Below are 24,231 nucleotides of genomic sequence, written 5' to 3' on the forward strand. Positions count from 1 at the left end.
TCACAACACTTGAACAAAGTACGCAAAAGGAACAAAATGCTTGAGACTCTCAAGCTTAAAACGATTACAAGGGGAAACACCCCTATTTATACAAATGCAAGAGGGTGCAAAGGGGGGCTCCCAAAGGAGTCGTTGGGGGGCCCCAACGACTCTATTGGGGGACCCCCAATGCACCTTTTGAAAAAGAAAAAATAATAAAAAGATAAAAAGGAAATACAAAAAATAAATATAGGAAAAATACAACATATTCCAAATGGAATATGCGCAAAATGGGAATTTACAATAATACCCTTTTCCGGTAGAAAATAAACTATGTATAAATATATGTACTTATATATATAGAGATATGTATACATATATATATGTATACATATCTCGTATGCATATAAGTATATATATTTATACTTACAATAGTGATTTTTGGGGATACATTTTAACAGTTCCAAGCTACCTAGTTAACACTCATAGGGGCAGGTCATGTTGACCATATCTGACCCCTTGAAATGTGTTCAAAATGGCCAGTTTATTAGAGATCGACCATTGGATTTTGTTTTTTTCAACGCAAAAACACGATTCTTCAAGGGGTGAATTTTTGGTTCATTGCAAGCCATTGAGTTTTCAAGCTCCAGAAAAATGTACATACACAACATAAAATCATGATCCAAGGGCCGGCCACGGCTCAACCAAACATGTAGATCACATCTGGAAGGTTTGATATAAAAAAAAGAAAGTGTTTTTCACTGGTGGGTTTGGAATCCATGAATGTAGATCGACCCTTGGATCATGTTTGTTTGACATATGTAGGAATTCAATGAACTAACAGCAACCTGGTATAAGTTGAGACTTCAGACCTCAAAAAGCAGATCCAAGATGAACTATTTAAGAGCACCAAGGACCATTTGTAACATATCAAATAGTCTTGACCAAAATTTTTTATTCAAGACTCAAAAATTAAAAGATGATGGTGACTTGACATTTGAAAAGGCAAGCTCCATCAAGCTCTAGTACAGAGAGATAACAGAAACCGGATCGGTGCTAGTGGCACCTGAGATTTTGAGAATGAAAATTGACTGATTTAAAACAAAGATGACCAGAATGAAGTGGTTAAATTCAAAGCTGAAAAGCACCAAAAGTCTTGTAATTCAAAGAGTTACAACATTACCAGAATCTAAAAAGGAAAGTGGTTAGAGAAAAACATCTTGTGATTATCTGACTTGCTGGAAGGTGAGCTTAATCATCATAGGTCACAATATAAATAGCATTGTGAAGAGGTTAATTAATAAAGTGCAACTAAAGCTGAAATCACAACTAGTAGAGTTCAGAAGAAGATTTCATACTTGAAAAGACATAACATAGTTCTGATTATAAATAGCATCGTGAAGAGGTTAATTAATAAAGTGCGACTAAAGCTGAAACACAACAACTAGTTCAGAAGAAGATTTCGTACTTGAAAAGAGAGAACAAAGTTCTGATCACTTCAAGGCATGATTAGCCTTTTAATAGGGAAAACATATTAGGATTCGTGAATACTTTTACTTGGAAAGGACTTTTTGATGAAAATTTCAGTTAAAATATCATCAGTTTGACTGGGAATCCAGTGCAGTTGCTTTAATAGACAAGTGTTAATACAAATTTTAATATGCTTAGGAGAGTCCAAGAAACTGCCAACTCCATGTCTTTTATCCCTCAAGAACTTCCAACTACATGTGGTATTCAACATACCATTTGTTCCACACAAAAGCCCCTCTTCCAACTCAATCTGCATAATATTAAGCCCTATTCAACAAACTAAGCCACACAAGCATGGCAATAAACTCCTTTGAGAAAGAAAGGAACTTGATGGATGTGTGGAATGGATAATTCATCAATAAAATCATGATCAAACACAGGTTCACATGCCACTAGATACTATGCTAACTGATTTACAAAGTGACGATGCCTAGATTAAATTCCACCATGAGGTAAATAAAGCCAACATCAAAATCGCTTATGGTCTCCGTAAATAGAGAGTCATGCATTTTGGTTTCTCAACTGCACAAAGGACCCTATGCACAAACTCTGTGGAAGCAATTTCAATATCATGTTCTTGCCCAACCAAACATGATGCACTCCAACCATGGGAATGGAGCATTACTAACACAAATACAAAGAGATGAAACGTAGTGAATTGAATTAAGAAACTACATTGTTAGCATAAATGATGAGCAATCTAGCTACTAACAACAGCAATAAGACACAATGTGGATGGTTATGTACAAGATAAACTTTTTGTTTACACTTGTGGATGTCAAGCCTATAAACCCAAACATGGTGGGCGGAAGGACAAATCCATCCATGTTCAAGTGAAACGTTAAATATAATTTGATCTAGAGTTGTGGATTTCCAAAACAAGATGTACCCAAAAACTTCAACTAGTAAATCCAAATATTAAAAGGTTGTGAAAGAAAAGTTGAAGGGAAGACTCAATTTGGTGGCAATCAGAATGGACCAAGAAATAACCTGTATATATTCAACATTTGAAAATTAAACAGGAAGAATGGCTCCTTTTACTTGCTTATGAGCAAACCCCAGCATCCATCAATGATGCAGGAGTCCACATTCACTAAATGAGTTTATGATCTTTCTACTAGTAAATTTGGTTTAAGGAATTCCATGTGGTGAAGCCTGACCACACTCTTTCTTCTTCCTTTCTCTATCAACTAAAGCATACTTTTTATTCATTTTTTCAGAAGCTAAATATTTTATAGAAAAGGAACTTAATTGTGATGGACTTGAACCCATAATTTTCTGATCACTTGTCTTTGGCATAAAAAGTTTGATGTATGAAACAAAAAAGGCCAAAAAGACCACATGATCTTCCTAAAAGTGGAACATTTCAAGCTAATGTAAATATAGTTTTGTCTTATAACCCTCATAACTTGTCAAAGATGACCATATGCAATATATCATTAAAAAAAATCAAATAACAGAATGTGATATATGGTTCATTATTGATAGACATACTAGGTGCATTTAAGAGATCAAGAAGCATTGTATTTATTCAAAGAACCAGCCTTAGTATTTAAGTCCTTTTTGGCCGCTTCTTAGCAGCATGTATATATATAGCCAGTTAAATACGTGATTATTCTGGCCCCTGAAGACGTGTAATTGTAACACAATCTAGTTATGATGAAACAGAAATCTATATTTAATCATGAGTTTCTTGACATACAGTTACCAAAGCATATGCGGAAACAACATATTTGTTCAGCTTTAGGAACTAGGTATAAAACAGAGTTACCGGAAGCGCCATAGGGAGTGGGGAAGCGTGCTTCCCCAAAGCGCGTTTCGGAAGCACAAAACGTTGTGCTTCCAAAACGTGCTGGAAAGTGCACAAAAAAATAGGAAGAGTGCTTCCCATTTATGGGAAGCTTGCTTAGCCTTTTTTTCATTTTATTTTTATTTCTATTTCTCTTTTTTCGCTTCCCCCTCGCTTCCTAGGTCACTTCCAGTTTGCTTCCTGTGTCGCTTCCGAGACGATTCCTGGTTCACTTCTAAGTCATCCCACGCTTCCCACTTCATAAAAATTTGAAAGTGCCTCGCTTCCCGAATCTCTTCCCGCTCCCGCTTCCTCGACTGGCAACTCTGGTATAAAACCAGTTTAATACGGACTAATTTCTTCCAGAGCTTCATAAGGCTTGCATTAGCATCAACTAATAAAGATCAAGAAAATATTCCGTAAAATCCATCGGTACTTGGTCAATCTTTTCAGCTAGAAAGAATCACTTGCTTTTTCCAAGGAGAAACCATCTTATTTCAACTATATTTCATCAATCAATTCTTTCAAGTAGGTCCAAATCCCTCTACAAAATTGATATGACTAGAGAGAGCCCTCATTTCAGAGTTTCATTGCAGAAGGAAGCAAAAGTTTAGAAGAACCAGGGGAATGTCCATCAAGGAATTGATTCAGATGACTTAGATTTGAGTGAATGCCTAGAATTCTGCATATATGGATGGAATGTGATCTTTCTATACCCTCCTGATATAGATTTCTTCCATGCTTCCTCAAGAATCATAAGTGGCTAACTGTCAACCTAAGCCAAGCTAATTACAACTCTGCTAGATGGCCACCTTATTAAGTGCATCTATTTGGACAAGCCATCATTAGTTTTGAAGTATGTTATGTACCTGACTCTTAACCACATATAAATCCAGCAATAGCCACTTTGTAAGTCATACCCTGGACCCTGAAGATGTCTTAGAAGACCTAGTCTAATAGGAGGAAATTCCTTTTGGAGCTTCATAAGACTTGCATCACATCAATTAATAGAATCCAGAATCGATTACTTGCTCCTTACAGGAAGATCTATATCCTTCATGCTTCACCAACAAATGCCTTGGAGTATTGTCCCTGTCCTACAACTACAACAATTGGTACGACTAGAGAGCATCCAGTACAGAGAATTGTTCCAGAAGAAAGAATAAGCTTAGAAGAACCAGGAGAATGTCTTTTTGTTCTCAGTATTTCTGTAAGGAAGTGATTCAGATGCCCTGGATTTAAGTACATGAAAATAAAATCCACACATCCAGATGGACTGTATCGTTATTATAACTTTGCTATCCACATGCTGCAGATGCCTCCCTCATTAAAAGATGTTATATCCCAACCTTTTAATGTTCAGTTCTGCCATCTTCAGCAGAAAATATATCAAGAGTTCAAGACGGGGGTGGGGGGACTTACTATTACTTTTTATCATATTGTGGATGCTGTGAGGTGTTTTTCCAGATGGATGACAACTTTGTATGACATAACTCCATTTGAAAACCCCAAAACGAAATATTTGAAAACCAGCAAATATTTTCCTGGTAAGCCTAAAGGCAAGCTGGTTTGTAATGAAATATGCAGAAATACAAAATGAGGGCCTCCCAGGGCTTACAAGATCGTAAACACAAAGTGTACATGTACATACATAAGTCCAACTAAAGGACAATACAAAGGTACAACACAAGCACTAAGTGCATTCAAAACATTAAAGAACTAAAGAGAAGATCACAAAACATAAAAAAATATTCATCTTATTGAGCATGAAGAGAAGCATTAAGAAATGAAAGAGGATAAAAGTCCCTATTTATACACATACAAGAGAGAGGGAGATCACAATAGAGCTGTTGGATTGTTTAACTCTATATTGACTTGTCAAAAAGAACCCAATAACTCTATTTAGTATTTAACCAAATAGTCCCTATAAAAACAGAAAAGGACAAAAAAAAATAATACAGTAAAAGTACTAATGTGCCCCTAATGGGCACAACCTATTACAAAGACTGAAATAACCAAAATACCTCTAATGGGTATTTTCCTATTACATCATTATAAATAAAATATATATATATATATAAACTTAATACTCTCCCTCAAACTTACGATGTGATATACCAAAAGTTAAAAAATACAAAAAGAATCAACGAGAAGGATAAAAGTCTTCGAGTGCCTTTATTGGAAGTATTCATCTTTATGTCGCATCAGAGAATTTTGCAAATACAAGTCTCCAAATGTCTTCATTGGTGATCGTCCCCAAACACCTTAATCGGCTATCTCCATCTTCGTAATATGATGCATCAAAGATATTTCTTTCTCAATCCATCGCATATTTAAGAACCTGCAAAGACAACAAAACAAAGGTTTCAACTACACAAAGAAGAATATGCTAACCCAGTAGTTATAAAGTTTTTAAAACAAATATATTTTTGAACAAGATAAACATTAGATAATCATTAAGAAAGACAAGAGGAGTATACCTCAAGGACAAATTTTTCTAAAATCAAATCATAAACCCAAAATCAACATATTTTTTTCAAAAAAATATAAATATTAATCACAAGAGAATTTGATCACTAAAGGACATAAATCATTAAAAAGAGATAAACAATTATACATAAATAACATCCCAAGGATTTATAAAAAAACATTTCAAATGAAATAACAAATCGTCACCGACAATATGCACATAAAATATAACAATTAAAAAGAACCCTTAAGAAAAGAGAAGATAATTAAATTCATGCATACAACAATGTGAACAAGATAATTAGTATAAAACACATATATATCCAACATGCAATTAAAGCATATTTAAAGTAAATAATAATGAAAGATAGCAATCTCACAAATCACAACCCATTAGGATTCATTCACACAACTTAGAATGAGCTTAAGCACAAAGGACCAAACATCAATCTTAATATATATATATATATATATATATATATTATTAATGAAATGCAAATAAGATGTATAAAATTTTATCAATAAACATTTTTCCATACAAGTAAAAAAAGTTTAGAAATTTTATGGAGAGATTTTAAAAATCTCACACAACAAAAGAAATGATATTTGCAATTCTCAACAATAGTTCGACCACTACAAAAAATCACCTTACTAGACATCCAAACCTCAAAAAATCAAGTGTATCAGCTACTAGAATAAGAGCATAATCACAACGCTACTAATGAGCTAAAAAACACACAAAAAGTGTGAATAACCAACATCTCTTATCTACATAAAATGACACTTAAACAAGTGTATCAACTACTAGAACAAGAGCATAATCACAATGCCACTAATGGGCTAAAAAACACACAAAAAGTGTGAATAACCAACATTTCTTATTAACATAAAATAACACTTAAACAAGTGCTACTAGAACAAGAGCATAATCACAATGTCACAAATGTATAAAACAAACACACAAAAAGTGTGAATAACCAATGGGTGCACATAACTCACCACATTTGAAACATATCTCTTGTCTACATAAAATGACACTTAAATAAGAGGCATAATAAGAGAAAAAAACTTGTAAAGAAAACAAACTAATGTCATCAAGAAGATAAAAAAAAGATTTACAAATCAAAGTAGAAATATTAAATTTCACAACCTTTCAAAACACCATGGTTTCAAAAATAAATAGTCATCACAAATAAATATAATTATAAGCATCCATAATACAAATGACTAAATATCTAAATGAGTGATACAATACACTCATGGAACCAGAAATCAAACAAACATCAATTAGAGCCAAACTATAAAGCCGCAACCAAAACTGACAAAACCAAGGTGCACCCAATTTACCTCAACAAACAACTCTTGTTCAACAAAAGCAACAAGCCAAAAACAAAAGATGCATTATATAAAAAACCTGTGATGGACAAAAAAAATGCCATAAAAAGGCAATAAATATCCACGAAAATCAATTTCCAAATAAGTGAGTTCATATATAAGAACCAATTTGAAAAAATAAAGTTTCAAATCAAATCCAATAATGGTAGATGAAAACTTAGAATGAATATAGTGCAATCATATGGACAACAAGATGTCAATTGATGCAATCATATGCACAACAATTATATGCATAGTCAATATAAGAAAATTATATAAAGAGATAACTTAATCTAAATTACAAGTACACTATGAGACAACACTGACATATAACATTAAAGAGGGCCAAAACATAAATAGAGATTTTCAAATAACCATATAGAAAACCAAGTGCATACACAAGTACAACTAATCATGAATACTCACAAAGGCAACAAAAAACCATGTATATGCAATAATCTTAATAACGTAAAGCCATATATCTTATATAAAAGCTATGAAGAATCACATAAGATATACCTAGGAACATATTTAAGCAAATATGCAAGTTGATGCAACCAACGCATCGAAAGCAACCATTGCTTTCGACATAGCACATGTCACAGTTGTAGGCTTGACACAAACGTGGTATCCTACGTCACTCCCCCGCCTACGCTTGACCGTCATTGAGTGAGGTCGCAGAAAGAAGAAACTGCCCTCGCATAGTCCACAGTGGTAGGCTCAGAGTCGCAGCTCGCTTCACAGCTTTCGTAGTCCACTTCGCTCGTAGGCAACACTCTCTATGAAATAGATTAAGGCACTATGGGTATATACCAAAGAGGCCACAATATAAAAAATAATATTTTATAAATAACATGTAATGAATCAAGAGTCTTTAACCAAGAACACACATGTCCACTAAAGATCTAAGTGGACAAGCACGCCCATCAATAATGAACAAGTACTAAAGTGAACCATAAGAGAAACACTTATAACACTCACAAAGGGCAAACACAAAAAAGTTTCTCATAATTCTCAACTTAATATTTTGTTAAAAAAATAAGAATGCAACAAAAACATAATATTTAAATCTCATGCAAAACATGTAAAATAATTTCCATTAAGGAGCCATGAGACTAAGAAAATAACACAACCATAAGGACAAAAAAGGACCAACAAGAGACACACCCAATAAAATAACTATTGTCCCACAAAATGACCACAAAAAACATTTATTAAAGTGAATGACTCCCATAAAAAATCATGCTCAATACCTTATGCACGAATAGACAAACTCATTCATCATGTAAGGCAATTACAAGTGCACAAGGATCAAATATCAATATAAAAATCATTTATTCATAAGCTAGATCAGAATTTTTAGTACTTCATAAACTACTTTAAGTTTCACATAAAAATACATCAAGAGTAAAGAGAGAAAAATTAAACACAAGTTAAGCAAAATTTCATAAGAACATACTTGTGAAAGACACACAACACTATTTCAAATTATTTTAAAATATATGACAAATTTTCAAAAAGAAACAAAACAAAGTTCAATAATAAATATGAACATGATTTGACATTTATAACCATGAATTATTCAAATAAAGCATCTAAATGCCAACAATACATGCACAAGAATACTAAATCATATATGTACATATCAAATAAAGTAAGTTTTGAAAAACTATGATTCAAACTAGATCTCATAAAAGCATACACATATAATTAAGATCAAACAAATATTATAAACCTTATAAAATATTTAATAAAAATAAATCCAACGATAAATTTTTTTAAAAACATTTAAAGATTTTAGTTTTTTATAAAAATAACAAATAATTTTTCAAAGATAAGGAAAATCAATGTTTTCTCATGCATAATGCATGAGATAGATAACACAAGTAACACTTAAAAGATATAAGATACATATCGGGTCAAGATTTCCCTTGAATCCAAGCCACACAACGATCATGAATCTTTCACGAAACATAAACTCGAACCAAAGAATCTCAAAGCCCAAAAGAAGAAAAATGCCAAGAATTTCTTGGCTCTGATACCATATAACGAAATATGCGAAAATACAAAATGAGAGCCTCTAAGGGTTTCCAAGATCATAAACACAAAGTGCACATGCACATACATAAGTCCAACTAAGGGGCAATACAAGAGCACAAATTCACAACACAAGCACTAATGCACAACACAAGCACTAAGTGCATTAAGACATTAAAGAACTAAAGAGAAGATCACAAAACATAAAAAACTATTCATCTTATTGAGCATGAATGCTTAAAAGAAGCATTAAGAAATGAAAGGGGATAAAAGACCCTATTTATACATATACAAGAGAGAGGGAGACCTCAATAGAGTTGTTGAACTATTCCAACAACTATAAATATAGTCGTTGAACTGTTTCAACAACTCTATTGACTAATCAACTCTATGTTGACTAGTCAAAAAACAACCCAATAACTCTATTTGGTATTTGACTAAATAGTCTCTATAAAAACAAAAAATGACAAAAAGAAAAGAATAAAGCAAAAGGAATAATGTGCCTTTAATGGGCACAACCTATTACAAAGACAAAAATGATCAAAATACCCCTAATGGATATTTACCTATTACATCATTATATATATACAACTTAACATGGTTAAAAATCCCTTGAACCTATACCGGAAGTATTGTGGCTAAGCTATCAACAATCTGATCAACAAACGACACAGAGGCCCTTGGCTGACCATCGTGTTTCCAATGATTACATTTTAATAAGAATTAGAACATTTGTAGCAGCTTTTTAGGATGATCCCCTGATTTTTGTGATCTAGTCCAGCAGAAAAAGAGAAATTAAACAACATTCACATCATGTTCTCTTTAATCACCATAATGAATCCAAAGCAATGTCTAAAAATTAAAACCCGTAAAAACATAAGTCTCAGCATAATGTCTTCATCCTTTCAACTCATTCTAAATTCAAGATTTTATTAAACAAGTTACCTCGGGGGGTCTTTCCTTCAAGAACTACAGTTCAAAATGTCCTATCATTAAAATCCCAAATACACCCCCAAAACCAAATCTCACATCATTTAATTCCCAAGCTTCCTAGCTCTGAAACCTTTATAAAATCAAACCTTTTATGCACAATTTTTTCCCACATGGACATAGCTAAGTGATAGTATGACAAGAAAACCGGTCTACATTCTACATGGAGAATTTATTCAAGAAGCAGAAGCAGAACAAAGTTAAAATCCATAATCAAATATTCACAGAAGAGGAGAACTGAATTCATATAGTATCAGATCAAATTGTGGGCAGAAGAGAAATCTTTGAAATATGAGCATCAGATTGCAGGAGGTTCTACACAGTAACATTATCACAAACTTTTATTGATATGTCCAAAAAGAGAAATAAGGATTCATTACAATTGGATCGAGATGCGTAACAAGCATTCAGGGCAAGATCAGAGCGAATTCCTCGAAACCGAATCATCGAAGAACAAGCAGAAACTAGGGGAACTCACTCACGGCGACGACTACGGCGCATCATCATCAGAGAATAATAAAAAGAGGAAGGAAGAGATTCAGATTGTCACCGGCATCAGGGAGCCCTGGGATCTGTCCCGATCTGCCAGACGTAGACGAGCTCGTCCCACCCGGCGCTGGCCATCAACCCCTCGACAAGCACGCTCATGTCGACCCCGACCGCGAACTCGGTGTGGTGATCCCACTTCGCGGCTGCCACGCCGCGGTCGTCGGAGGCCCGGTAGTCCCACAGCCTGACGCTCATGTCGTAGGAGCACGAGGCGATGACTCCCTCCCGGTGCGGCGAGCACCGGAGGCGGCGGACGGCGTAGCCGTGGCCGAGGAGCTCGGAGAGCGGGGAGCGGGGGTTGCGGATGTCCCAGACGCGGACGGACTTGTCGACGGAGCCGGTGGCGACGACGCAGTCGGAGTACCTGTCCCAGTCGCAAGCGAGGACCTCGAGCTCGTGGGCGGGGAGGACGAGGGTGGCGTCGGGCTCTCGGACGTCCCAGAGGCGGAGGGTGCAGTCACCGGAGGCGGAGGCGAAGACGTCGGCGTGGCGGGGGTTCCAGGCGACGGAGTAAACGCAGTAGGCGTGGCCGCGGAGGGTGCGGATGCTGACGGGGCGGTCGAGGGTCCAGAGCTTGATGGTGTCGTCCCAGGAGGCGGAGAGGAACGAGTCCTTGCGGACGGGGTTCCAGTCGACGGCGTGGACCTCGCGGGAGTGCTCGTGGAGGGATCGAACCGGGTTCGATTGAGGGGTCAGGGAGAGGTCGTAGACCTTAAGGGACCCGTCGGCGACGGCGGCGACGAGCAGCTGGTCGTTGTCCTCGCACCAGGCGCAGTCGTAGACGCCGTCTGCCGTGTCGAAGGCCGCCGCCGGGACGATGCCTCCGCCGGAGGCGGGGGAGAGGTCGAGGACGTGGAGGCGGCCATTGCCTACGATGCCAAAGTTCTGGGCCGTCGCCACCGCGAGGCGCGCCTCGTAGAAGGGGCTGAACCGCACGGCGTAGCCGCAGAAGGGCGTCTTGAACGCCGGCATCCTCCCCCGGCTGCCGGTGGCGCTCCGATCTTTGGTGGTGGTGGTGGTGGCAGCGGCGCTCTGGGAGACGCCGGCGATTGTGATGGTGGTGGTGGTGGTGGTGGTGGTAGAGGTAGAGGTAGAGGTAGAGGAGGCGGTGGTGCCGAGAACTTTGCTACCAGGGGATTGTGGAAAATCGGTGAGACGCTTGGAATAATGGGATGGATATCCGATACACCCGAATCTGTTTATAAATACGATAAAGAGATTCAGATCCGACTAGATAAAAACGGTGGGATTCGGTTTTGAATTTTTGAATCTGGATCTCGAATCTGACTTGTATCGGATCCTGTAAAGAGTTCTGGATGATTACATAAGTGTGCTGGATTCCGTTTTGTGGTTTCATGTCTAAATCCAATTTGACTCTAGACCCAACTAAACCCAATTTTGCATGTAAACATTCTTAAAACTCGATACCCAGAACAGTGGCATATGTTTTGATCCGAATTTTCGCTCAGGCAAAAGAATGCTCAGTACATGGAGAGAATTCCAGCAACCAACAGATGTTGGGGTTGAGAGACCCAGGAAGGAGAGAGTACAGTGCAGGCAAGACGTTGGCCTCAGATTGCACTTGTTATTATGGACAGGACTAGGCAAGCTCCTAATAACACTGATGTCAGCAGGTCTGGATTGCAGCCCAGCACTAAGAAAGAGAGAGAGAGAGGTGTGATTGGAGCCTGTGTGCATCTGGATTGAATTTGCTGGCACAGTACTGTCACGTTTTTTTTTTTGCACCTTTTGTATCGCGCGGAGAGAGAGCTTGGTGAGCTATTTAGACCGTGCGGCACGCAACTTGCCTTAGAGGCGAAGAGCTAACTAAACCTGACAAAAATGTATTTGAGGTCATGCATATCCCATGCATGCTTAGCACAACGGAATTGTCTTAAGCAGCAAAGTCGAACATGTCGATATTGTGGGGCAATGCTGAAGTCTTTAACATATGAGCGTTCAAGCCAACGAGAGATGAGTGTGATGCATTCCTGTGATAAGTGCACGAGCAATCGAAGGTCATAGAGTCAGCTATGTATTCGAATAAGCATCAGAAATATTTGAGTGAGCATCGAGTTTTTGAGACACACCGAACGATGAACATATTGATTTTTGGGACCTACAGAGCATATAGAGCTTTCCATGGAGGGTACTATGATGGAGAAGATCTTTCGACTCCCAACCGAAGCTAATTGCTAGTATGACGTAGTGAAACTCTTTAGCCAAGATAAATCATCGTCACTCGACATGCACTCGTCGAACCCCTTGCAAGGGTGCAAGGTTGGACAGCAAGAGCGAGCCCCGCACATGCCTGAGAAGCCCAAGTAGAGAATTTGCATACTCATGAGCATCTCTATGCACCCCAATATGCTACTCACAAGATATAAGGGTTATCCAATCTGAATCGTACGCTGGTGTACCAATGCAAGTCAAGAAGAAGGTCCCTTATATAGGTATTATGAGTGCTGACTCCCGCCAATAGAAAGAACCCAAATATTACTTGCAAACACAACGCTTTTGTCCCTAATGATATTCTCGAATGCAGACTTCGTATTTTGCCAAAACGACCACACCAGGGTCTTCCCTATAAATGAATGTGTCAGCAAGATTTTGATCTTGATTCGAATATTCTCAATGTACATGGAGATACATGGCCTTGAAGTTCAAGCAAGCCTGCGTAAGCACCGACATGGCACCTACAGATGAAGTAGCTCCTTTTTATGTTATGACTTCACGGACATGTTCTCCACATATGATTGTGCAAGAGAATACTCGACCGTGACACTTGAATTTCACATGGAAAGTCTCTATTTGTAGACATGAAGTTGATATGGGTCTCAGGTGGCATAGCACCCCCAAAGCATGGTACATGACCGCGGGTGGCCAGAAAGACCCTCATGTCATGGAGTATGGAGTTGAGCAGTTGCACTTGATATGTAATGCACACACTAATACTTGTTTGTTGAGCTGCTAACGAGCAATGTTGCATTGCCTCATGCCGTCACCACTGCATGCCATTGGCAAGACATGAGCTTTTCATTTAGAAATGTGCATCACCATAGGCCTCAGCGCAACGCATACACACGTGCACCACTTTTAACCTATGACAAATAAAGCTCATCACACTCTTCCTTATTAGAACGAACTCAATGTCCTCGTCGATACTTCTCCAATTGAAAGGATCCTGAAATCGAACTGTAGAAGATGATGTAGAGCAAATATCCTTGAAAAGACCATGTACAAGGCAACAAAGTGTTGAAGTCAGGTTTTGAGATGAAGCTCAGTGTTAGTCCCTTTGTGTGTGGTGTATGGAAGCCACCAATGAAGCGCTGATGTGAAAATCATCACCCATGAAGATGTGTAGCGTAAACATGACACCTAGAGAGTTTTAAAGTTGGAGGTGGTTCAGTCCTCTTGAGCTAAGCGGGTGTTTGGCAACTACGGGTATTTGGCACCCGAGGTAGTTCGTTAAGCAGAGCAACGCGATTACGAGTAGATGTGACTGAAGCAATGTAGTGACATGGCATACTGGTGACAAATAAAGTTTTTCATATTCTCTTCCACTAGAACAAACTTGATGTCCTCATCGATATTTCATCGATTGAGAGTATATTGAAGCTACTATGAAGTTCCTGATAACAACCAAGGCAAGAACACTATAAAGTGTGAGAATTGTCACCCACGAAGATGTACGGTATGAACAAACTGACATAAAGGTTTGAGGCAGCCAAGGCAAGGCCATTGATGTTGGAGGTGGTCTGGTCCTTTTGAGTTGAGTGGGTGTGTTTCAACCCGCAGTGGCCCGTTGAGCAGAGCAACCCGATCAGGAGCAACACATTACTCAAAGATCGTAACAATGTGGGCCAACGAAGCGATGCAATTTTTGAGCAGATAAGTTGGTCCTTTACCAACTAAATAGTCTTTCCAGGAGGGGCTACAGAGCATCGACTTCTTCCAGCAAAGCACATCTAACATGTTGGGAATGAAGTGTCTTCACAGTTTACTCACATGTGCCAATGAATAGAGGTTTGACCTTTGAATGATATAGCACAGAGTGTTTGAAATATTTGCTCCGTGAACATGAGAAGAGTGATGGAGTGTTTGGATACTCGCATTATCCGAGTAAAGCTTTGGCCTTTACAAAGTGGTGAATATCTTCGAGTTGATCGTCGAGGTGTAACACCAAGTCCCACCGCAATGATGAAATGCCAAGAGCTAGCAATCATGACGATGCCATTTGTAACCCGGCACAAGGTAAATAAAGAAACTAGCTGAGTGAAGATAAACCAAGCAAATGATGTTGGCGATGGGAAGCCTGCAAAACCCAATGGTCAATGAGCATGCGACACCAAGACAAGGTGCTAAACAGATAAACCAAATAGAGTGGGAGACGAGAGACATTCTGACGAGTCTCCCCTACTAAGAAGGTGCATAGAATTAGTCGATTGCGCTACGCGGTCCACATATTGCATCAATGCACGAGTAATGAAATAGAGCAAGCGCCACCTGCGAGACTTGCCCAATAAACATCGAGCTGAAGCAGAACGCATCCCCTTAATACACTTAAAGAGGAAAGGGTCTCTACACCAAGGTGCCCAACCGATAAGCAAATATCCCGTGCAAAAGTAAGCAACTGTAAAAATGAACATTACCATGAAGCCTTACGAAGTATCCCATAACCGCCTCACTTAACTGAGTAGCAATATCCATCGATAGAAAAAGGGGCAAAGTAGCAGACACGAGCATTCTTATGCGACTCCAGACAATATGGAGTGGATAAAGTGTAGGAGTTACTTCTTGATCTTGGAACTTGATCATGCAACAATCTGCCTCCAACAGTATTGTAGGTACCCTCGGCAAAGACGATGAACCTCCGGGCAATAAGCTTCACCACAACTCACACTTGTGGTGTGTTGTGTCCCAATCAATCTGCCACGAATTGACCGATGATAAATGATGCAGATAACTTGAAATGTTTACACTACTGATATCAACAGAGAACAAATAGCCAACAAAGAAAATATGAACCAAGTTGGTGTACTAATAGCAGTCTGGGCAACTATGATGAAAACCAAAACTAACAAGTAGACTCTGACAACAACTTGAGGCAACTTCGAGACTAGTTTGGTAAGCTTTGATACCTCACGACCTTTTTCTTCCACACATCCTTTCTCGCGCGAAGAGGGAGCTTGGCGGACAGTTTGGACCGTACAAAACGTAGCTTGCCTTAGAGGCGAGGAGCTATGTAAGTATGACAGAAGCATATTTGAGGTCATGCATATCCCATGCACACTTAGCACAATAGAATTGCCTTAAGCAACATAATCAGACAAGTCTATAGTGTAGGGCGATGCCAAAGTTTTGGCGTATGAGTGTCCAAGCTAATGAAGGACGAGTATGTCATCTTTCTGTGACGAGCGCACGAGCAATCGAGGGTCGTAGAGCCAATTACACATCCGAATAAACACCACAAACATTAGAGTGAATATCGAGTTCTCGAGATGCACCGAATGGACATATTGATTTTCAGGACATACAAGCCTTGCTTAACATATAGTACATCCCACGGGGAACCACCCATTATGATGAAGAAGGTCTTTTAACCCCCAGCCAAAGCAATTGCTAGTATAACGTAGTAAAACTCTAACCAAAAGGAACCACTATCGCTCAACATGCACTACTCAAGCATCTCGCAAGGGTGAGAAGTTAGGCGACAAGAGCAGGTTCCACACATGCCTGGGATGCCCAAGTAAAGAATTTGCATACTCATGAGAACCCTTGTTCACTCCGATGTGCTACTCACGAGATATAGGGGTTGCTCACTTCGGACCCCACAGTGGTGCACCAATATAAGTCAAGAGGAATGTCTCTTATATAGGTGTTATGGCCGTTGATCCCGCCAGTAAGAGAAACCCTAATACTACTTGAAAATGCAATACTTTTGTCCGAATATAAATTTTGTATTTCGCTGAAACGATCACACCAATGTCTTCCCCACATATGAAAGTGTCAACAAAATTTTGATCTTGCCTTGAAAATTCTCAACGTACATAGAGATACACAGCCTCAAAGTTTGGGCAGGCTCGCATAGGCACAAGCATGACACTTCCGGATGAAGTAGCTCATTTCTATGTTCTGACTTCACGAACATATTCTCTACATATAACATATAATTGTGCCGAACATAGCACATGAATTCCATATGAAAAGTCCATGTTTGTGAACACGAATGTAACACCCTTAAAGCATAGCACATGACCATGGGTGGCTAAAGAGACATCATGATGTAAAGCATGGAGCTTAGCAGATGCACTTGAAATGTAATGCGCACACTAATAATTGTTTGCTGAGTTGCCAACGAGCAATGTTGCATCACCTCATACCACCATGGCATGCCATTAGCAACACTTGGGCTTTCCACTTAGCGAGCATGTCACCATAGGCTCCACCACAACGCACACATGCACCACTTTCAGCTGGTGACAAATAAAGTTTGTCACAGTACACTCACCTAAAAAAAGAATCTAGACTATGGGGATGTCATCAGCCATAAACGTACACTGACCCAGTAGATGGATCCAAGTCTACCGGAGAGGTTTTACTTGAATGGGATTGGAGAATTGAAGATGAACGAATCAGATAAATGACTAACCCAGTACAGGGATATGAACAGCCACAGTTTAACGCTTCCAGCAGCTGGCCTGTTGCCAGAATGCTCCACACTGAGGAAGCTTTTCACACATGGGATAGCAAAGAAACATTCCATGAAAATGCAAATAAAGATCCTGAAACTCCAAGACATGCAGCTCAGGGAAGATTACAACCCGGTGCCAGAGTCCGGCATGCACGCTGAGATGAGTAGACTCATGCAGAGTTTGAAGACGAGTTAAGCAGGCAATCTGCCATTGAGAAAAAGAAGATCTGGAAGATAACAGAGGTGCTTCGATGGATGATGATCTGGGACTTTATAGAAAACCAAACATCGAGTCATTATGAGAAATCCGTAAACATTTCAAAACTCTCTTTCCCTCGGAGAAATAAACTGTGGCCATTTGGCAAGCTTACGAGTGTTTATCAAGTGATTATTTGCAGTTTGATAAGGCCAAAGCAATTGCTTACAACTGGATTGCAAAGCATAGAAAAACTTTTGCCTTTCGCTATTTATTTGCGACTCTCAGTGTGATCTCAAAGTCCATTTACAAATCCTCTAAGATTTAATAACAGTGACATTGCATTCTGTACTCTACCAGAGATACAAGAATGGAGACTGCTGAATCAATACGTTAGACGCGCCTCCCCTTCTTCAAGCAGAGAGCAATTCATCGTAAAGGTGGCATACTGTATGTACACAAACGGTATCAGCAGAGTGTGTACTCGCACTCAAGTAAACGGGAAAGTATCTCATCACAGCTAGGTCTCTGTTCGGGTTCAGCCCAACACTCTGCATCAAAGAAACACGTTAGAACTTTTTTTTTAAATGGTTACTTTGATCTGTCATCACCTGCTGCCAACGCTCGTGCAGTTATATATCAATTTGTGTAAATTGCAAACAGAACTATCTCAAGGGACAATAGAAAGATTGATCATTGCAGTAGATTAAGCAGGGGGGTTTTGGAGGAGTTAAAACCTGAAATCAGCTTGCCCAAGGGACCTTCAGGAATTTCAAGCCTCGCCCCCTCATGTGCAACAGTATAGATGACCTGAAAGACACAACACAATCCAGAACAAATTTAAACTTGCACTTCAAATAGAGAACATGTGCCCCAACTCTGGGCCTTACTAGCAGGAACCAACTTGGGCCTTGCTAGCAGGATCTCCCGTAGGTTAATTTGTGCTGCCCAAGTTGGTGCTGAGTTCAGGCTCTTTTAGCCAAGATTAAGGTCTTTGGTGAAGTAGGATTGGCAGATCTTCAAGGCCTGGAGAATTTCTACTTTTGGTTATGAAATATGTAAATGATACTTACTTGCATTGCTGATACGCCTTCCCATGGTCTCTTTAAGGTACAAAGCTCCCACATAATCACACCAAGGCTGAACACGTCACATTTCTCAGTGAAAGGTTCATTGCGTATGAGTTCAGGAGCCATCCATTCAGGGGTTCCTGCAGAAGAGGAATTCCTCATGGGTGCATCAACCATCATCCGTGAAAGCCCAAGGTCGCAAATTTTAACAGTCCAGTGCTTATTCACAAGGCAATTTGCACTCTTCAGATCACGATGCACTATTTTCATCCGGTGCATGTACATCAATCCTCTTTAAAAGCCATAAAGGGGAAAACAAGAATCAGGCTATTATGTTCACTTCTCAGTTTTTCTTAAAGAATTATGAATTATGACAAAATCCGAACGTCAGGTGTTTTTAATATGGCACGAAATCATGCATAAGAAAAATTAGGGGAAACAGGCATGGTGAAAGAAGTTAAGCTTCTGGGCGTTTGGCCCAAGGACACAGTCAGCACATACGTCAACTGAAATGGTTAACTATTCAAGTTATTCACCCACTACATTGCATTCACATGTACTCAGCAAAGAAATGAATTTACAATTCCTTAATCATCACATTTTTCCCTGATTGCCACCTAGTCCATTATCTTAAAACAAATTAAAGCAGCACCAGAGTGAGTGCATTATGCAAAGCTCGTACAGCTTTAACATAAGCGTATCAGGAAAAATATAAATAAATTTCACGAAGGAAAGGAGTTCCTGGCATGTTCATTAAACCATACAAACTTGTAGAACTTGAAAAAAGTCTGGAAAAACTAAATTACATTCAAGCACAATCAAATATATCTAAATTCAATGGCATGGTTGGGAAGGCTATTTTGAAGCCTCTTACTGAAGCATAACATGCAACAATCAGAACTTTGGAACAGAAAAATAGTTAACCAATTTCCTCATTTGTTTTAGCAGATCTAAAATATAGTAGTGGAGATGAAAACCATGGTCTTAGCATGATGTTGAACCGCAGTTATTGGAAGCTTCTTAGATTAGTGGGAAGTGTAATCTCCAAAATCTCGCTTTGGAAGCACGATGCTCTTCACTTCTGAAACTGGATGGAATTTCGATTGTCCCACGATTCTATGTTTCCACACACTTCATTTATAGATTTTGACAAATTTAATTTACACTAAAATTTTTAAAATTGAAGAATAGTTTTGTTTTAGTCATTAGCTTTCCATTCAATTCCCATTTTGCTTCCAATTTGATTCTCATATCGCTTCCTTTTTTTCTATTCCTATTTTGCTTTCAAATTGATTCCTCACTTCTTGCTTCCTACAAAATTCTAAAATGTTTTGCTGCTTGCTTCCACTTTGCACGTCGTTTTCCACTTCCACTTCATAGTTTGCAACCTTGTGCTAAACATACCGGTCTGTACCAAATAAATGAATTTGTGCAGCAAATAACTGACAAATCAATTGGTTCCCAAGCAACAAAATTATTTCACTATTAGCATCACCAGAAAAAAAATTGAAATGGAGGTGGGAGAAAGATCATGAAAGAGGTAAATTTTGGCCTGAGTGCATACCAATATCACACCCAAAAACTTATTGATGAGAAAGATCCTATGACATAACCTAACAAAAATAAATCTTAGAATGTTATAGCTAAGGTTGTAAAAATGTATCGTAACCCGTATCGGCCAAGCCCAAAATAAGATACGTATCACATAGTATGGTAAAAAATCATATGTTTTAAATAATAAAAATCCAAAAAAATCAGGAAAAATCTAAAACTGTCTGCACAAGGATTGTTTAATTATTCGTTATAGCATGAATATACCATTCTCCATATACATAACAATTTTTTTTAATAACTTGTAAAGAGCACATACTCACCCTATTTATGCAACATCTCTAATGAATATCTACACAGCAAATTCTTACAACGGAAATATCATGAATCTTTCGATTGGAATGCCTGACTGTGACAGGAGAGAGAGCGAGAGAGAGAGAGAGAGAGAGAGAGAGAGAGAGAGAGAGAGAGAGAGAGAGAGAGAGATGCATGTACCATTGTAGATTAATGAAGCTAAATCTAGTCAACTGGCAATGTGCAACATGGTCTTTGTAGCTTTTACTATTCCGGTAGTTTAAAACTAAGCCCATGAACATTAGGTAATGTTGCCCTCCTCTTCTGTTTCTTAGACTTTGGTTGATTGGCTATGCTAAACATGCATCATGCAAGTACTGATGTTTACACAGTATTCTTATATATACTGAACCAGTGCTGTGAAAAGCGTTGAGGCGTAGCGAGGCGCTCCACCAAAATCTGAGGCGAGGCGTAAGCCTCGAGGCGTAAAGCGTAAGCCTCAAAGTTTTTTTTAAAACGTAAAAAAACTATAAAAAATATCTAAAATTATAAATAAATAAAAACTTCTTTATTGATGAAGCAACAACCAACAAGAAATAAAAAATCTCAAATAAATACTGAAAAATATGAGATTAACATGTAAAAATAACATTAATGCAACAACTTGATATATGTAAGTATCTAAGAAATAAAACATGAGCATTCATTAAATAAAAAATTAACATTAACAACGAAATGTATATTAGCATTAACAATATCATGTCATAATTAGAAAATGCATTTTAGCATTAACAACCAAATGTTAATATATATATATGGTTGTGACTGCATGACTTGATTTTGCCACTAAAAGGGTTTAACGTCACATTCTAGAAGAGATTATTGCTCCTACAAAATTGAATACATTGAACAGGTTGACACGGTGATATTAATTTTCTGTGAAACGAAGCAACTAATCTCAATGACTTCATTAACATGGTTGCTTTGAGTGCTATGTCACATGGGTGCGGGTGCGGTGCAATTTTAAAAATTTTGGACACGGGGACTCAGCTATATATATATATATATAAAGTGCACAGTCTGTGACTGTGCACACAGTCATTGTGATTGTGCACACAGCACAGCCCTCAAATCGCACAAAGAACCGTGCACAATACCGGGCGCAGACCTCGTTGATGGCGCATCCGCAAGCTTGATTCCCAACGTTGCAGAACCCCATCAGCCGACCCAACTCCAGCAAGGTCGCGTCGCTGCCTTCCTGCCGGCGCCAGCATCCACCCCTGATCTGGGCATTTTTCAACAGCACCAGGGAGCCCCGATGAGCAGCAACCCCCTGGTAGTGGTACCTCACCCCAGGCAGCGAGCACCTGCGTTGGTATCACAGATCGGACCAAACCTACAGGACCCCAGCAGTACACTGGGTCCACCTACAGGTCTGGGCTCGTGATCGCGTGTCCTTGCGACTGCGCCGCAGGTCGACCCGAGCCTGCAGGGCCCCAACGTTGCGCTGGGTCCACCTGCAGGCCCTGGCTCGTGGCAAGGTAGTACGCGGGTTGCGCCGCAGATCGAGCTGGGTCGGCAGGGCCCCAGCGTCACGCTGGGACCTGCCGCAGACCCGGGTTCGTCAGCCCGACCCGGGAGGGATTCACCTTTCCCTCCCGACCCCGCGTGGGGAGTCTCCGTGACCGCACCCCTACGAGCGGGAATAGGCGAGCCCCTTTTGGTTGGGCCAGACCCAAGAGGGTCCAATCCAGATTTCGCTACAGCAAGGCACAAGCCCGTTTCGCTGGGACCAGCCGTTGGGTCTAGAACCCCTTTACCTGGCCTACCTAGTTGGTTCCGGTTTGCGGGCGGTCCCGAACCAGACCCAACCTATTACTTTTGACCCTCAAAATAGACCCCATGTCGACCCAAACCCATATCGGACTCGGACGGAGCTCCAATTTGTATTTGAACCGAGTCAAAACCAGACCCATAATCTTATGGATCGTGGATCAAGTTCAAACCAAGCCTCTTATCCCCACAACTCGACCCTCGATCCAACCTATCCATATCTGGGTCCGACGAGTAGTGTAGGAATGGGCCCGATCCACATCCCATCGGGCGAATCAACCCATCAATATACCCACCAGGCCCTGTACCCAAACTCAAACCAACCTGTCAACCCAACCCTGACCCAGAACCCAATACAGCATCTGACCCAACACCAGACTCCTAATCCACACCCATATTATACCAACCCTACCCGCCAGGAACCCGAGACCCACCCGAACCCTCCACCCTAACTTGGACTTCCCGTCATCCCGGTACCCCAATACCGGCCGCAGATGGTGCCCGCCCACGGGCAAGCCAGACCGAGACAATGTCAGCAGGAACCGGCGTGACCTGACCGCCGACCCCCCATTGGTAGAGTTCGTCAGCACCAACATCCAGGTGAGCAGTACCACATAACGGACAATGAAGCAGTATGGGATGACGACATTTTCTGGAACGAGCATCCTGCAGGAATGGTGGAGCCTCGACAACAGAGAGCACCAGAACACTCCTCCACTTACGGAGTGAAGCTGGATCTTCCTGAGTTTGCGGGGCGATTCGACGCGGAGCAGTTCTTCGACTGGTCTTATGCCGTGCAGTTCTTCTTCGACTATCACACCGTCGCTGAACATCGTCGTGTCTCTCTAGCGTCTACTCGATTGAGAGGCCTAGCACAGACATGGTGGGTGGAGCTGCAGCGATCGAGAGAGCGGCAGGGATTAGAGCGCGTACAGTCATGGGAGGAGATGCAAAGATTGATGCAGTCAAAATTCGTGCCTTCAGATCACACCGAGCGAGCCTACAAGAAGTACCTGACCCTGCGTCAAGGCTCCCGAACTGTAGCAGAGTACACTGCGGAGTTCCATCGTCTTTCCCTGTGTGTGCAGATCGAGGAAACATGCCGCCAACAGGTCACGAGGTACATTTCGGGTCTCCGCCCTGCTATTTCTGATGATTTTAGTTGTGTCACAGTTGAGACATTAGATCAGGCCAGCAGTTACGCCATAAACGTCGAGGAAAAGCTGAAAAGGAGGCAAGAATATAGGAATTCCCGTAGTGAACCCACCAGTCGACCTAAGTCGGGTTTCCCAACCAGGGGAGCAAGCTCCCCTAGTGATTCAAAGCCTAGAGCAGACTTTATCAAAACTGACTAGTCAGGACCAGCTTTCCATACCCGGTCCAAAGCCAAACCTAGTGAGTTGACCCTTCGTTGTTTTAGATGTCAGGAGTTAGGGCATGTCGCGTCTAAGTGTCCCACCGTGAGCAAGAACACCCATCTTGTTGAAGGTATTGTAGAGTCCGCATCTGAGAGTGAGAGTGAGAGTGAGAGCAAGTCATTAGTTGAAGACGAGGATGAGAGGGAAGTTATAGAGTTCAACGGTAACGTCGAAAGTTTGTTGTCCATCTGTCATGTGTTGACCACACCCCGAGAATCGGCCCCATCGAAATGGTTGAGGAATAACATTTTTAGGACCCGGTACAACTTTGAGGGTCACGCTTGTGATGTTATCATTGATACCGGAGCATGCGAGTGTTAAAATGTAAAACTGTACATATATGTATATATAATAATATTATATTATTATATATATAAATACATTTTTAATTTCTTTCTTTTCTGTATTTTTTTCCTTTATTTTTATTTTTTTGTCTTTATGTCATCTAGTTCAGTTTG

General features: G+C 40.1%; 2 protein-coding genes across 3 annotated transcripts in view; both read right to left on the minus strand.

Moving 5' to 3' along the window:
- Window positions 1-1,514: 1,514 nt before the first annotated feature.
- On the minus strand, window positions 1,515-11,839 carry LOC149843817 (peroxisomal targeting signal type 2 receptor-like). 2 transcript variants are annotated; one of them, XM_090000077.1, is made up of 2 exons: window positions 10,719-11,839; window positions 1,515-1,759 (listed from the first exon to the last, which is right to left on the minus strand). In XM_090000077.1, exon 1 carries the CDS (start codon window positions 11,687-11,689, stop codon window positions 10,724-10,726), a length of 966 nt encoding a protein of 321 aa, XP_089856203.1. In that variant the 5' UTR covers window positions 11,690-11,839; the 3' UTR covers window positions 1,515-1,759; window positions 10,719-10,723. The 2 variants fall into 2 exon arrangements, with proteins under 2 accessions (XP_089856203.1, XP_089856202.1); XM_090000076.1 differs by lacking the exon at window positions 1,515-1,759 and adding an exon at window positions 5,107-5,639.
- A 6,014-nt stretch (window positions 11,840-17,853) lies between these two features.
- Window positions 17,854-24,231, minus strand: part of LOC149843818 (serine/threonine-protein kinase EDR1-like) — a 146,949-nt gene continuing 140,571 nt past the window's right edge. Inside the window, exons 16-18 of the mRNA XM_090000078.1 lie at window positions 18,681-18,969; window positions 18,345-18,417; window positions 17,854-18,158 (exon numbers count right to left, since the gene is read on the minus strand). Of these exons, the coding sequence (XP_089856204.1) occupies window positions 18,076-18,158; window positions 18,345-18,417; window positions 18,681-18,969 (445 nt within the window). The 3' untranslated portion in view covers window positions 17,854-18,075. The remainder of the gene's footprint in view (window positions 18,159-18,344; window positions 18,418-18,680; window positions 18,970-24,231) is intronic.

The sequence above is a fragment of the Nuphar pumila genome, chromosome 3 (genome assembly GCF_984573655.1).
Source record: "Nuphar pumila chromosome 3, dmNupPumi1.hap1.1, whole genome shotgun sequence".
In the NCBI taxonomy this organism is placed as follows: Eukaryota; Viridiplantae; Streptophyta; class Magnoliopsida; order Nymphaeales; family Nymphaeaceae; genus Nuphar; species Nuphar pumila.

What these genes read in the sequence shown, in the direction of transcription:
- LOC149843817 (XM_090000077.1), bottom strand. Translation starts at nt 11,689, where the DNA reads ATGCCGGCGTTCAAGACGCCCTTCTGCGGCTACGCCGTGCGGTTCAGC.